Genomic DNA, 16715 nt, shown 5'->3' with positions numbered 1-16715 from the left:
AATCGTGGAAGAGTGACAGAGGACAGCACACACCTCAATGAGGGGGTCGATGGGAATCCACGGAGCCGATGACAGGAGCAGACTAAGGAGAGGAACACAGGAGAACACACTGGAGGAAACACAGGAGGTAAGTTCAACAAGTAGGGAATACTTTAGCTGAATCTCACGGATGTCGAGAGAGAGAGAATGAGTCCACTTCGAATCAACGAGACTGGACCCTGGAGTGAAGTGAGGTGTGTGTTTTTGAAGGGGAGCTGATGATGATTGCAGATTTGTGACAGTGTGTGATCAGTATTCAGGTGAAGGTGTTTGCTGTGATTGGGAGGTGGCTGAGTCTGGCCGATCTGTGACAGTACTCCCCCCTCCCGAAAGGCGCGTCTCACGCCATAACAATTCCACTGGGGAGGGAGGGTGGGCGCCCTGGAGGCTGGTACAGGACGGAAACACGGGAGGCCTCCAGGGCGGATCAGGGAGTTCAGGAGGCCATGGGGGAGCAGACAGTTCGGGTTGCCATGGCAGATCAGGGGATTCAGGAGGCCATGGCGGTTCAGGGGACTCAGGAGGCCATGGCGGTTCGCGGGCACTGGAGGGCTGGACGGGACCAGCGGAGGCGAAGGAGACGAAGGAGAGCTGGACGGGACCAGCGGAGGCGAAGGAGACGAAGGAGAGCTGGACGGGACCAGCGGAGGCGAAGGAGACGAAGGAGTCGAAGGCGTGTTAGAGCGGCTTCTGACGAGAGGACGGGTGCCGAGAACCCCGGGGCCAGCGCCATGTCCATTATCGCTGATTGACACGCTGGAGCGAGCTCTGGGGCTGGAGCCGACACTGGAGCTCTGGGGCTGGAGCCCTTCCTGGGCTTAACTGGGGATCAGAAGCCCTTCCTGGGCTTAACTGGGTATCAGGAGCCCTTCCTGGGCTAAACGGGGAACCAGGAGCCCTTCCTGGGCTTACCACATTAACGCTTAGCTGACTTGACTGGGGAACTGCCAGCTGCCTTGGGTGAGCTGCGGACGGCGGCGGACTGGTTCTGGCTCGGAACCGGACATTCCCCAGACACCGGAAGACACCTTCTCTCCAACACAGTCCAGTGGTGTCTGGGAGGTCCAAGGGGCGATGGGAGTTGACCCCAAGCCAGAACAGATGGTTGAGGGTGGCGTCATCCATTGTCGTCACCGCGGCGAGCTAGCAAAACTCCTCGGCGTACTCGTAGAAGGGGAGATCCCGGCGAGCGGGGACGGAGAAACACGCAGCCGATTGCATGCCGTGGGGAGAACTCATCCTGCCGAATCTGTGTGGGTCCGGTCTTCTGTTACGGATGGAGACTCACACAGAGGATTAGAAAACACAATGGTTGTTTATTTTCAGCAGGTGAAGTAGATGTAATGGATAGGTGAGTATAAATCCAATATTAAAGTCCTGAGAGTAGATGAAGAGTGTAACACCATTACTGGACTTCCAGGAGATCGTGGAAGAGTGACAGAGGACAGCACACACCTCAATGAGGGGGTCGATGGGAATCCACGGAGCCGATGACAGGAGCAGACTAAGGAGAGGAACACAGGAGAACACACTGAAGGAAACACAGGAGGTAAGTTCAAGAGTAGAGAATACTTTAGCTGAATCTCACGGATGTCGAGAGAGAGAATGAGTCCACTTCGAATCAATGAGACCGGACCCTGGAGTGAAGTGAGGTGTGTGTTTTTGAAGGGGAGCTGATGATGATTGCAGATTTGTGACAGGTGCGTGTGATCAGTATTCAGGTGAAGGTGTTTGCTGTGATTGGGAGGTGGCTGAGTCTGGCCGATCTGTGACAACGGGTTTGAAACGACAAGAGGGTGAGTAATTAATGACAGAATTTTTGGGTAAACTATCCCTTTAAGCCCATATTCATTATATAACTGTAACTTGAATTTGTTTTGGTCAGAAGCTAAAATAATACAAATTGTGCTTGTGTCCAAATATATATGGACCTAACTATACTATTCTTTCAAAAACTAATTTTTCTCTAACCAGCAGATGGCAGAATTTTACACCTAACACCTAGGTCAATATCCAGAAACAACTTTAACAAATTAAATTTAGATTATCATTTAAATGATTTTTTCATAAAAATGTAATATTTCACATGCAAGCTAATGGAGTAGTTGAGGATTTTTGTGGTAAACAGGTACAAATGTACTTTATATCTCCCAAAACACAGCATTAATGTATAGATGAGAAGTAAAAAAAAAATATATATATATTATTTATATGATTAAATATATATTGTATATATTTTTTACAATTACTCTTTGAATTTTGGGGTCATATTTTAAACACTCGCAAACTTGCATGAGTGCCCACTACTGGTGGAACCCTTGGAAAGGGCTGAATTAGAAAGAAGTATATTATAGGCTTGTTCTTGTTTGCCATTTTTTTCTAGCAAGATCTGCCAACACAACTGAGTCAAGACTCATACCAAGACTCATAACAACTAGTTGTTCATTTTGGTTCTGTACACATTGCATAGAATTTTTGTAGAATATGGATGCCAGTTGAATAGACAACCACAGTTGAATTAACAACCGAATTTAGCTGCAGTGTATTTGTGGCCTCTTTTGAATTAACTATCCCTTTAGTGAGAAAGAATTTGATGCAAGGAGAGTAAGATGTAAATATTACTGTAGTGAAAAATGTTGATGGAGCAACCTGATTCAGGTAAGTGTAAATATGTACAGATGAGAGACAAAAGAGTATTGATAGTGATTAATTGTATGTCTCACACAGGGCAAATGTGTCAATGATATGTGTATCCACAACAGCACTGGACACGTAACCCAAAGAACTTTGCTTTATTGGTGGGCCACCAGTAATGTATGTGTCAGTATAAGCCATTGATTGATCTTCTCTTCATATACTTAGGAAACTATGTGTGCTAGAAAACAACGACAGAAAGCCTATGAACAGAAACAGAGAGAGCGAGAGCAAATCTTGAGAGAGTCGCTGGAGGCCAAAGGGTTGAACAGCACTGAACTCATTCACCGACAAAGACTGCAGGAAGGCTTCAACAAGAAAATTGAGTGAGAATTTCCAATAAATATATGTGTAACCTAGACACTTAAAAAAAAATTGTTGTATACTTTTACATCTCTGTCTCTCTCTCTCTCTCTCTCTCTCTCCCTCCCTCTTTCTCTTTCATATCTGTTATCTTTTTTGCATTGAAGGGAATTTGAGGATACACAGAGAGTGGGGCAAATGGAAATTGTGGCTAAATTGCTTTTGGAACAGAACATGAAGGAAAGGTGTAGAAAATCTCCTGTACTGAGCCATGAGAGAAAACTTGATGAGAAACTTCACGAGAACTTGCTGCTTCCATCTGCACTTACAAGGAGAGAGGTACCAGTGATTGCTTAGCGTGACACTCACCATAAATGTATTTCATTAGAATAATGAATGAAAGAATGAACTGGGAATCTAGCATTAAATTAAATCAATCAATCAATCAGTCAGTCAGTCAGTCAGTCAGTCAGTCAGTGGTGAGGTGTTGGAGGGAAAGGAATCAAACTCATTTGGGGCCCATCCTTTTGATCATTTGTTTGCCTGGTAAGAACTTTAGCAGTTGTGTTTTGAACAAATTGTAGCTTTTGATGGAGTATGCAGTACAACTTTGAGGTCATGAATGCATGAATATGCATCAGAAACACATAATGTTCTGTGGTTGGCATTGTTTCTAAGGTGGAAGATGACTGTTCTTGTAACATGTGAAATGTAATTTTTATGTCTCTCTTATTTAACACATCTGATTCAGATAACCAGCTCATTAGAACAGAGCTCCATGCATGAACTGTTCCGATTTACATGGTCCCTACACAGTGTTCTTTGCTCCCTACTCCCTGAGCACTGGAAATCCGTTAAAGTTTACTTCACTTCGGAACATTCATTCATGGATTTGCGCTACGCCACGGCCTGCAGCATCTTCACACACAGACAAAACTTACTAGAGAAGTGTAAAGTGTGACATAATATACCTCTGTAAATAAATAAAATTTAAATTCAGGTCTCGCACACTTTAATGCCATTTGAATGGAACATATACGCTCCCTTCAAACTGGAATCATGGCGGAATATCCTGTGAAGTCCACTTTTCGCAGGGCACTTACGGTTTAGAACAAACATCTGAAGTGATAAGAGATACATACAAAATGTGCAGAGCGGTGGTACACAAGGACTGGAATTGAGAACCACTGCCCTAGAGGATGGAGCAGCAGTGCATCCGTGTACAGTATGCCTATGTGCCTATGTTGATAGTGCCTACCAAAATGCCATTACCTTGCAGCAGTAATAGGAATTTTGCTTACAACCCAGTCAAATTTGTTACAGTAAATTATTACAGTGATGGCAGTGCTTGAAGTATGCTTGCTTTTTTACTATTTTTTTACTACTATCCAATATTTAAGAATATTATACATACGGAGGTTATGCCATAAAAAAATTAAATGATAGAAAGTATGGATTACTGTGAATGGGAAAATTATGAGTGATGCATAGGCCTAACCTAGTTTTCTAACATGTTTACTTTGTCACTATTGTGACCACATTAATGTCACAAAAATAAGACCGTAGACAGTGGGACCTCCGGGACTCTTTGCTTGCACTGACCTCAGAGGTGGATCCATCACACTGGATGCCAGTCTCGTCAGCTCAGAGGGAGATCCAGTGGCCATGATGTGATGAGGCTCTAGTGTGGCAGCCATGACATGACATGGTTCTGTCGTGACATGAAGAAATCTTGGTCGTGGCGGCCATGATGTGGGAGGACCCTGCCATAGTGGGCATGACATGTGAAAACTCTGGCATGGTTGCCATAATGTGACGAGGCTCTGGCATGTCGGCTGAGTTTATTTTAGCTGGTCTAGCTTTCTGTAACAAATGTCCACTGTGATGAGTTAAAGTGAGAACCCAAGTGCAGTTTCTTTAATTAAATGAACAGATACAAACATGACTTGACTTGATTTGACTTGAATGAGTAGCAAGAGACCGACAACATGTTACATAAAACAAGGCTAGACCAGAAACAAATGAAATATGCAGGTTATATGTACACGGGTTATATATACACGTATTTATTACAAGATACACTTGAAAGCAATGAAACAATGGACCAGCCGGAACAGAACACAAACAAAAGGTCTGTTCTGGGAGAGAAAAGCAGAGAGCTGATTGAACACAACTCTTTTCAATAGCTTTTGACAGAAAAGAGGCTGGTTTGTAAACTGCTGTGAGATCGAGTGTTGAACATACTGGTTTGCTGACCATTTCTTTTTTGTCCACTTGTTGTGTTTAATTCAGGAAAGACATGTAATGTCAAGTTCCAGAGCATCTTGTGTCAGGTCCCACAGTGTTGGCGACAGTGATGTCAGTTCCTCTTTAGATTCTGCAGAACTCAAGTGGGGAGAGTGTGGAGAAATAGAGAATGAAGATGAAGGAGAGATGAGCCTGGCCCAGCCGGAGTTCACCGGCCTTTGGGAACACAAACACAAAGATTATACGGTAACAATTTAAATGAAATACACTGACTGATTTCATTAAGTTTCATCAGAAGTCAACATCACTTATTAGATATAAAAAAACGCCAGTGCTTGTTGGAAACACAGTGAGCTTTGGTTCTGTTACAAACAAAGGTCTTCTATCATGCTACTGGATTCTCACTACCTTTGGCATGTCTCAAATTTATGCTCTCTTTGCTCTGAGATTGCAACTGTGATCTTCTGCAGACTACATTCTTCATGTTGAAATAGCAGGTCAGGGCTTAATTTGTGCCTGAACAAGCCGGATCCAGCACCTCTGTAATCCGATCTAGCACCTCATTTTGGCAGATCTCCCTCCTCACGCACCAATGAAAGATGTTCGTGCTGACCAATAGCAAGCGTGCACATAATAGAAGATTTTTTGTGAAATATATGCATGCTTGCTGTACATCTACATTTGAAATAACAAACTTGACCGCACAAAAGATGCGACATGTGAACAGCTCCTAATTGGCCTGCTGTCACAAGACCGAATGCAACTTTTCCAGGCCTAGAAATGCTTTTTTAAAATTTCATGGCTTTTCCAAGTTTTCTATGACCATACAAACCCTAATAAAAGCAACTGATGCACGCAGTTAATCACTTTAGCTGGCCCACCAATGTTATTGCGCGAATGCTCCGTTACCTTTCCCTCCTCTAATCACATGCCGGATCCGTCACCCCGCTTTGTTCCAGGACCTTGCAATTTACAAATTAAGCACTGCAGCAGGAGTGGAGCAAGGGCAGTATGGAAATAATGATTAGTAGTAGTAATGTCGGTTGGCTGGCAATGCATAGCAATCTCTCATTTTAATTTTCCCCTCCCCTCAATGATGCTTTAATTATACTTTGATAAAATAAATATCAATTACAATTACTTTTTTTTTGTCCCCCTAGGCACCATCAGGTGAAAATATTCAACTTGAAACATCTTATACCACCATAAAGACGGACATGAACAAAAGTTTGGTTTCAAAATTGGCAAAAAAGACTGTAAAGAGTAGAGAATCAAAAGGACCACCATTCATCAGCAAACCAAAGGTTATTCTGTTTAAGGTACCGAATGCAGCCTTTTTCCATCATAATAGCTTTGTTCAAAACTTAGGTTCTTAAGTCATGCTGTCTGTTAAAATATTGCACATATTCTTAATTGATAAGACAATAACATACAATATGCATTGCCATGAGGGCGGAAAAGAATTTCCATGCAAAGTTTCCATGATGTTTTAGTCTAATATGGTTCTTTATACACAGCATCAGTTCACTAAGGCTGCGTTTACACTGCAAGGCTTAAAGCACAGATTCGTTTTATTTTTTATACCTTATCCCATTTTTTGTCATTCCTGCATTACACTTAAGACATGACTTGTGTCCGATATCTGCATTTACATGAATCCCCACCCAAACTTAATGATTCCTTTGGTGAATGACGTTTTCTGTGACATGGTTGACCCTCAAGTTTTGAACAGCTGTATATAAAATTATTTCTATAATTCACGTCAAGAGGCTCTTTGACTTTAATGCAGACCACCTCAATAAAAGAAGTTGCGTTTTTGTGTGAGTGCATAAGACAACATAATTTCTTCATAATTTGACATTAAGAAAAGTTATCTTTGTTGGCAAATGTGTCTCCCTCAACTTGTGATGGCTTGGAGTTCCACTGGGAATCAGATTTAAGTGTTTAGACATAGGTCAGATGTCCAGATTGGAAATATATCTGATTTAAAAACACATTTGGAAGTGGCTCAGAATGCTAAAAATCGGATCTTGTGCAGATACTTGTGTTTACACCTGTGCAACAATATCCTACTTGTGTCACATGTGAATAAAGAATCAGATTTTTTGTGCCATTGTAAACGCAGCCTAAATATTTACATGCAGCCATCATCTTTACATCATGCCAAGTACAAAACTTTAAAGAGAGAGAGAGAGAAAGAGAGAGAGAGCGCGAGAGAGAGAGAAAGAGAGAGAGTGCGAGAGAGAGAGCGCTAGAGAGCGAGAGAGAGAGCACGCGAGAGAGAGAAAGAGAGAGAGGGGCATAGAGGACCTACAATAATGTACAGTATTTGAAAAATAATGTGGTTTTTAACATTAAAGAATGTCAACATATTCTGTTACACCAAATACACAAAATAATGATCTTTAAAAAAGCATCATATGACCCCTTTAATACTTGATTTTACTTGTAATGTGTTTCAAATTTTAAAGAAAAATAACTGAATAATCACGTTTCTAAACTGTATTTTCAGGATTGCGATGTTGGAAAGATCTACAAGAAGAAATTCACGCTCACAAATGTCACATACATGACTAATTACTGTAAGCTGTTGGGAGTGTCACAGAATCTTAAAGATTATGTGTCAGTGAGGTGGGCTGCTCTTTTAGCACATCACATAAATATCTTACATTTAGGTATTTGATCAGTCTCATTTTGATGGAAGTAATAATCTTTTAAAGCCAAAACAGTTTCGCACATGATACTGACATATTTTACTGGCTCTCACTGGTTGTCTTGAAAGGATAGAAAATTTTATTGAATACCTTCTGATAAAATACTGACTGTTCTATCTGTTGAGATAGTTCTCAGCTGTGATTATGGCAGCAGATTATATTCCACCCCAAAAGAACAGAGAGCACTTTGAACAAATTGTACTATGTCATCGTTAAATATGAGAACAGGCACCCTGATGATCTGTCTATTATCACAGGGGATCTGCCTATCAATCAGAGGCCCAAATACTCTTGACCACTGTTACACTTCAGAGAAAGAACCACATTCATCGCATATTTATCGGAGGAATGTATGAGGGCATCAATAGAGCTTTAGGTCCAAATCAGAGTAAAACTAATCCCCCCTCCCCCCCGGATCCGCAAGTGGGGAACTAATAACAGACAAAGGCAAACAGATGTAGAGATGGGTAGAATACTATTCAGAGCTTTACTCCAGGGAGAATGTTGTAAACACTCAATGCCATTGAACTTCTGCCCATCATGGAGGAGCTAGATGCTGAATCATCATTAGAGGAACTCTGAAAGGTAGTTGACTGCCTTGCCAGTGGCAAAGCACCTGGCAGTGATGGCATCCCCCAGACCTCCTCAAGAGCTGAAAGAATTCACTCCTGCAGCCCCTCAATGATGTTCTCTGCCAGTGTTGGAGTGAAGGAAAAATGGAGAGAGGAGCCCCTTTACATCATCTTTATTAAACTCACCAAGGCATTGACCTGGTCAGCAGGATTTAGCTGTTAAACATCCTTTTGAAAATTGAATGCCTCCCAAGGCTGCACAGCCTAATCAGATCACTTCATGATGACATGAAGGCAACCATCCAGTATGAAGACAACATATCAGAACCCTTCGACATCAAAGTGGTGTAAAGCAAGGCTGCGTCCTTGCTCCCACCCTTTTTGGATCTATTTTTCCATGCTCCTGAAACATGCTTTTGGGAATGCCACCGAAGAGGTGTATCTACACACCAGACCAGATGGGCAACTCTTCAACCTCGCAAGAGTGAAAGCAAAGACCCAGGTGCGCAAGGTCATCATTAGAGATCTGCTCTTGCTGATGATGCTGCCATTATCTCACACACTGAACAACTTCAGCACCTCACGGATAGCTTTTTCTAGGCATGTAATGATTTCGGACTAACCATTAGCCTGCAGAATGCAAAAGGGCTAAGCCAAGATGTGGATACTCCTGTCATTACGATCGACAACCACGCCCTTGATGTTGTCCAACAGTTTACATACCTTGGGTCCACCATCAGTGACAATCTGGCTTTTGATGCTGATTACACGTTGCTCAGACAATGCAAGATCCCAAAGGACATGCTGTATAGCAAATTAGCCTCTGGCAAAAAATCTGTTGGCCGTCCCCAGTTGCATGACAAAGATGTCTGCAAGCCTGATATGAAAGCTGTAGACATCAATAAAGAAAACTGGGAAGACGTTGCCGCTGAAAGCAAAAGGTGGCGCAGTGTCCTTCAGATACAGCTTAGATTGGGGGAAGAACAGATCCAGACCTTAGCGGAGGAAAAGAGAGCCAGACATAAAGGACGCTCTCTGAATGACACCGCCACAATTAGACACACATGCATCTGCTGCAGCAGTCTGTCTCTCCTGCACTGACCTTACCAGTCACAGGCGGTGGTGTTCTAGATGCATCACCACGACTTCATGTCAGGGCACATCTTCCATAGTTGACAACGACTGAAGGAGGCCTACTACTATTTAGGAATTTAAATAGCAAAGAGTGATAAGATAGGGACTGACAGTAAAGCTCAACACAGCTACAGTCACAAAGCAGAAGACAGGAACTAGCAGTGACATCACAATTCTATCAGTGTGCTTCATTTAAATTATTTTTAAACACTGACTCATGATATGCATGCTCTATGACTGTAAAGCGTGACTTATTCCAGGGATCTCCAACACTGCTCTTGGAGAACTACCATCCTGCAGACTTTGGTTGCAACCCTGCTCCAGCACATTTATGTGTCCTGTAATTATCAAGTAACCCTGAACACCTTGATTAGCTGGTTCAAGCATGTTTGATTGGTGTTGAAGCTGAAATCTGCAGGTTTGGAGACCCTTGCCTTATTCACTTATGAAGATGTCAATCTATAAGGCTTGGAAGTGAGAGAGGGTTTAAATCTGGCCACTTTAAAGTCAAGTCAAGTCACCTTTATTTCTGTAGTACTTAATCCAACGCAGACTGTCAAACCAGCCTCACAGTGATTAACAGGTCATGATTTAGTCAGTTCATTGTTGGTTCTGTTCGGATAGGGCTACACAATGAATCATGTTTTAATTGTGATCATGATTTCTGCTTCACTAGCTGAGTGCTATAGAACTGCTCAGGAGAAATAACATCTCTCTTCCTCTTGTGCTCCTTCCTTTGCCCTTCCAGTCTTGAGTGTTTGCCACATTCTTGGGTTGTGTGCAGAGTTGAATAGTGATGTCTTCACTAGGGCATGAGTTAGGACCTTACCCAATTTAGGGTCGTTAAGCAAGGTCTTCTTCTCCTCATTTGAACAGCTTGGTATGTTTTCTTGAAACCTGTGTTACGAAACAAGCTCACACAGTTCTCCAAGTATTGACAAGAGGGTTTTCTTTTGCAACGTTTGCATGCCCTTTTTTGTTGTTCTGAGTCCCGAGAACTGGGTGGAAACAACCAGTTTTGGTTAATACCGAGCTACAGTAACTCTCTTTGCCAATGAGACAGGTTCAGGTTCATCACCCTGATATAAGCTTTGTTCAGTTCCCGGAACATACCATTTAAAGACAGCGCAACTTGTCATGCTTCGGACTGCCTGGTCACATCTTTTCAGACAAAAGAGGATGATGTATACTACTGGTGCCCTTTTACTCACAGTCACAGTCCTGTTGACTCATTCGACTATCCTGGATGCAAAGGCACACGATGATGCCCCAGGTGGAAGAGATGCTCACAGGCTACCTCTCCCCCTGGGAGTGCATCATCACTTAAAAACCAATGCTCCCCACCAAGCCATCCAGAGTAACATCTACATGCTGTACATCATCGTGGTTTTGCAGGCATAACAGGCTAACCTTCTAAAAGATCTGAGGCGAGCAGGGGTATTGAGGAGGAGGCATTTTTATAACTTCGCCAGGCCACAGGTCTGTCTCTCCAGATGACTAAGCAGACAGCTTGTGCCATCTGCTTTTCTATGGCTGCTATGGTCACCACGGAGAGGCACCTGTGGCTTAACCTCACAGGCATCAAGGTCAGGGTGTTCCTCCTTGATGCCCACATGTTGCCATCTGGCCTATTTGGTGACTCTGTCAGCATAGTCATCAGTAGGTTCCAGGAGGCAAAGCGGCACAAAGAAGCTTTCGACAAGTTTCTCCCTTGTTGTGCTCAAGTGTCAGGGCTGTCAGCCACCCAGTTCCACTACCGTGAAACTGGAAAAAGCTCATTTGTTGACACATGAATTACAAGCTCTGCTGGACAAAGGGGTCATAGAACATGTTCCCCTCCCAGACAGAGAGTCGGGCTACTACAGCCGGTATTTTCTGGTTTCCAAAAAAGGTGGGGGGTTGCGTCCAATTTTGGATCTTCGTGGATTGAACCGCTACCTCAGAACTTACATAGAACAAGTTCAAAATGCTGACAATCAAAATGATTTTTTCTCAAATCCGATTCAGCGAAGCTTACCTGTATCATGTTCTTTCATTTGGCCTAGCCTTGTCACCCCGCACATACACAAAATATATGGATGCAGCACTGGCTTTATTGCTGCTCCAGGGCATCCACATTTTAAATTACATAGATGACTGGCTGATTTTGGTCCACACAGCAAAATCCCCAGTGTTAATTTAACACTCTGAGTGTGGACTCATATAAACACTGAAGCAGTGTTGAAATTAATGAGATAATTAGCTGATTAATTAAGTGATGATTGACCATTATTGAAGACACCTGATGTTAACAAACAGAATCACTAAAGGAGAAAATACATTTTTATGTCACCATTATAGTGGTCAGTGTTTGTATTAGTTGGGATCTTGACCCTTACATTTTTTTTATATTAGATTTTGTTTGGTTGCTGTAACTGAGTTATAACAGCTAGACATGCCAAGAGCAAAAGTCATCAGGTGGTGATGATTATGTTTTAACATTATTCGACCTGAATCACTGAACTCATTTAGAATCTAATCTCTGAGTTATATTTCCTTTATTGATTATAACAGCCTTGTGATGCCACAGCAAACGATCCTGTATTTTCTATAAATTTTGGAAGGATTTATTACAAGAAGTTCTGATTAAAAAAAAAAAAAAAAAAACTTTTAAAAAGTCTTTCCTTTAGGCACACACAGACATCAAGAATCAGCGTATGAATCTCAACAACGGTGACAAACAGCATATTCATATAAACAGATCGACTCTGAACTTAACAAAACAAGCTACTAAAAAGTCACATAAAACAGCCAAAAAAAAAATAGTAAGAATAAAAGAAATTACAAAGACAATTCAGCTCATAATTTATTCATGCTGCAATGCACAATGGGAGTCATGGATGAGCTATGGTGTTTTGATTGGCTACAACATGCTTTTTTGATGGTCACTGTTGTTGTGATTCTCACACTGATTCTTGACGTCTGTGTGTCTAAATTAAAGATATTTTTTTAAGTTTTTGATCAAAATAAGTTTTAAAAACTGATTATGCCAAAAATGCCAGATCTTATATTGTTCACAGTGTTGATGTAATCAATAAAAAAAAAGCTAACTTAGTTATTCAGGTCTCTACATGATGATTATTTCAAAACATAATCAATGCCACATGATCATCTTTCCTCTGGCTTGTCTCGCTGTTAAACAAAATCTAATGTTAGAAATGTAAGGGTCAAGATCCCAACTAATGCAAACACTGACCACTATAATGGTGACTTAAAAATGTGGATTTTCTCCTTTGGTGATTCTGCTTGTTAACATCAGGTGTCTTCAATAATGGTCAATCATCACTTAATTAATCACCTAATTATCTCATTAACTTTAACTCTGCTTCAGTGTTACTTCAACACTGCTTCAGTGTTTATATGAGTCCACACTCAGAGTGTTAAATTAACACAGGGGATTTTGCTGTGCACTCTCAAGAACTTGTGCTGCGACATCGGGATGTCATCCCTGCTCATCTCACGTCTCTGGGGTTGAGACTCCATGCCAAGAAAAGTGTTCTCTCTCCTGCCCAGAGGACAACTTATTAAGGGATTGTATGGGATTTGACCACAATGTGGGCACAGCTTACTCCTGCATGTGTCGAAGCCATTCTAAACACCCTGAAGAATATCAGGCTAGGAAAGATACTGTCCATTACTTTAAGGAAGTTCTAGGTCTTATGGTGATAACTTTAAGCCTCCTACACGAGACCTTTTCAGTTATGGCTCATAGCCAGGGAAACGCAGGGGATGGTATTTCATCCCCGGCCCGAGCTCTGGAACCTTCCTGCTTGGCCCCTTAAAGGCACCAACTTAGAGATGCTGGGCTTCCAAATGATGTAGTACAGATTATTCTAAATGCTAGGGTTTCGCTCCACTAGAATAAGTTAACAACTTGTTAACAACTTGGAGCTGAACACCCTCAAAACTGTGGAGATGATCGTGGACTTCAGGAGGAATCCTCCTGCACTCCCCCCACTCACCATCATGGATAGCACTGTAACGACAGTGGAGTCATTCAGGTTCCTGGGCACCACCATCTCTCAGGACCTGAAGTGGGACACTCACATTGACTCCACTGTTAAAAAGGCCCAGCAAGCTGGCTGTCTGGTGCAGTCTTAACAACTTGGAGCTGAACACCCTCAAAACTGTGGAGATGATCGTGGACTTCAGGAGGAATCCTCCTGCACTCCCCCCACTCACCATCATGGATAGCACTGTAACGACAGTGGAGTCATTCAGGTTCCTGGGCACCACCATCTCTCAGGACCTGAAGTGGGACACTCACATTGACTCCACTGTTAAAAAGGCCCAGCAGAGGTTGTACTTCCTTCGCCAGCTGAGGAAATTCAACCTGCCACAGGAGCTGCTGAAACAGTTCTACTCAGCCGTCATCGAGTCTGTTCTGTGCACGTCAATAACTGTCTGGTTTGGTTCAGCTACAAAATCAGACATCAGAAAACTACAGAGAACGGTTCGGACTGCTGAAAGGATTATTGGTGCGCCCCTGCCTACCCTCCAAGAACTGTATAAATCCAGAGTGAGGAAAAGGGCTCAGAAAATCACTCTGGATCCATCACATCCAAGCCATCTCCTTTTTGAACTTTTGCCATCTGGTCGGCGTTACAGAGCACCGAATACCAGGACAGCCAGGCACAAGAACAGTTTCTTTCCCCAAGCAATCTACCTCATGAACAGTTAATGTTCTCCCATTGTGCAATAACCTTATACTTATTTATCACCCTAAACCCTAGTACATCCCTACAACTTATTTTATTTTATTCTATTCCTACTCCATCTATAGCACACCTGTACATACAATTTATTATTTTTTTGTGGTTTATATTTATGCATGTGTATTTTATTCACATCTCATTTTTATTATCTGTGGGTTATTGTTGTCTCCGTGTACTGGAAGCTTGTGACACTATAACTAATTTCTTGTATGTGCAAACATACTTGGCAATAAAGCTCTTTCTGATTCTGATAAGTTATGCCCTCAGATAGCACAAAAGTTGGTGTAGGACAAATTATACAGACCCAGTTCACGGCCAAGTTGTTTCAGTGCTGGGATTCCTGCAGGAAAAACTGTTCTCAGGTACATGTCCTGGTACTCTCAGAATCCATGTGGCCAACATTTCAGCTTGCTACACTCTGATTGATGGGGGCCCCATAGGGAAACACCCTCTAGTTGCCCGCTTCATGAAGCTAAGCGGTTGAGGCCGTCCGCCAGAGCAACAGCCCCTTTGTGGGACTTAGCTCTAGTGCTTGAGGGTCTGGTTGGTACCCTTTTTGAACCACTAGAGTCAGCACTTGTCTGTAAAGCTTCTGACTCTAAAGATGTTTTTTTCTTATGGCTGTTACTTCTCTAAAGAGAATTGGGGATTTGCAGGCTCTGTCAGTCCCACCATCCTGCTTAGACCTTTTCCATGGGTTGGTCAAGGCTATTTTGCACCCTCACCCTTATCTTCATAAAGTTCCATTCTTGACCATGCATCCGGTCGTTCTTGAAGCCTTCTGCCCTTCGCCATACACATTTACATTTACATTTAATCATTTTGCAGATGCTTTTATCCAAAGCGACTTACAATTGGGGAATACATAAAGCGATTTTTCTTAAAGAGGCAAACAGACACAGGAAGTGCTTGTAATACCAAGTTTTAGGCATTGTTCAAATAAGTACAAGCTAGAAAGGGAAGGAATAAATGAAGAGAAAGTTTTTTTATTTTTTAATTTAGGATGAAGTCAAGTAGCGCCAAAAGAGATGAGTTTTCAGCTGTAATAGAAAGGGCCTGATCTTTCTGATGTTGTGCAATACAAACCTGCAAAATCGAGCATTCTTTGCAATGTGGTCCTTGAAGGTCAGTTGGTCATCAAAGATTATGTGCCTGTATGATGGGACCCAGTGATGTAGTGTATATGGAGAAGAGGAGGGGTCCAAGAACTGATCCCTGAGGAACCCCAGTGACCAGTTGATGTGCTTTGGATACCTCCCCTCCGCAGGCCACCCTGAAAGACCTACCAGTGAGATAGGATTCAAACCAGAGAAGTGGAATCCCTGTGATGCCCAGTGATGAGAGGGCAGACAGGAGGATCTGATGACTGACAGTGTCAAAAGCAGCAGATTGATCCAGCAGAATAAGAACTGATAATTTGGAATCAGCTTTTGCAATCCGCAAGGCTTCCGTGACTGACAGTAGCGCATGGACACAAGATACATAGCCTGGCTGATTTTGACTAGGAGTTAGGGCCCATTCAACCAAGGGGTTGCGTCCTCTAAGGCTTTACCAGAGCCTTAGAGAAAATAAGATGAAAATAAGATGGCCAAGTTATCAGGGAACAGGATTACAGTCAAGTAACCCAAGATGTTATGACTGCTGGGAGGCAAGGCCACCAGCAAACTCCTCTGAGCCCCAACATGTGAATGCTGGTTGCTTCCCGCAATGTAGATGATTTTAGATTTTAGTCTCATTTGGTTCCCACAATATAGACAAAACCACACTCATCATGTGCTCTCTTAGTTTATGGAAACCAGGAAACATGCTACTTAGCTTTTGTCTTAGTTTGTGCTAATTAAAATCTAATGTCATGTCACAATGTGTATTTTATATTTTAATATTATCAACATTAGCATAGCTAGCTATATGCTGGCATCAAAGTTTAATGTAAATGCAGGGTGATTCTCTCATGCTATCAATTTGTAGTTGTTGCAAAGAATTACGGTAACACTTTATTTTGATGGTCCTTTTTAAGCATTCTGTTGACAATAAGTAACTTTGCACCTACATGTCAACAAACTGTCATTAGAGTATTAGTAGATTGTCTGATTAATATCTGCTACATTTTTATTGTGATGGTCTCCCAACAGACATTCTACTGACTATAAGTAACTTTGCAAGTACATGTCAACTTTACTTTAACTTTAACCACATGTGACGACCCTGGGATGGACTCCGCTTCATCCACGGTGAAAGCCGATCCGGCGATCGACAGC

At 42.3% G+C, this 16715-nt stretch overlaps 1 protein-coding gene across 1 annotated transcript in view; it reads left to right on the top strand.

Annotated features, from left to right (window-relative positions):
* cfap74 (cilia and flagella associated protein 74) overlaps positions 1-16715 on the top strand; it is a 51545-nt gene that overhangs the window by 18362 nt on the left and 16468 nt on the right. The window contains exons 10-14 of the mRNA XM_016489125.1: positions 2902-3059; positions 3204-3375; positions 5329-5529; positions 6444-6602; positions 7796-7914. Of these exons, the coding sequence (XP_016344611.1) occupies positions 2902-3059; positions 3204-3375; positions 5329-5529; positions 6444-6602; positions 7796-7914 (809 nt within the window). The remainder of the gene's footprint in view (positions 1-2901; positions 3060-3203; positions 3376-5328; positions 5530-6443; positions 6603-7795; positions 7915-16715) is intronic.

This window comes from Sinocyclocheilus anshuiensis, unplaced genomic scaffold, assembly GCF_001515605.1.
Source record: "Sinocyclocheilus anshuiensis isolate Anshui unplaced genomic scaffold, SAMN03320099.WGS_v1.1 scaffold2751, whole genome shotgun sequence".
Lineage (NCBI taxonomy): Eukaryota > Metazoa > Chordata > Actinopteri > Cypriniformes > Cyprinidae > Sinocyclocheilus > Sinocyclocheilus anshuiensis.
This window is presented reverse-complemented; position numbering and strand designations above follow the sequence as displayed.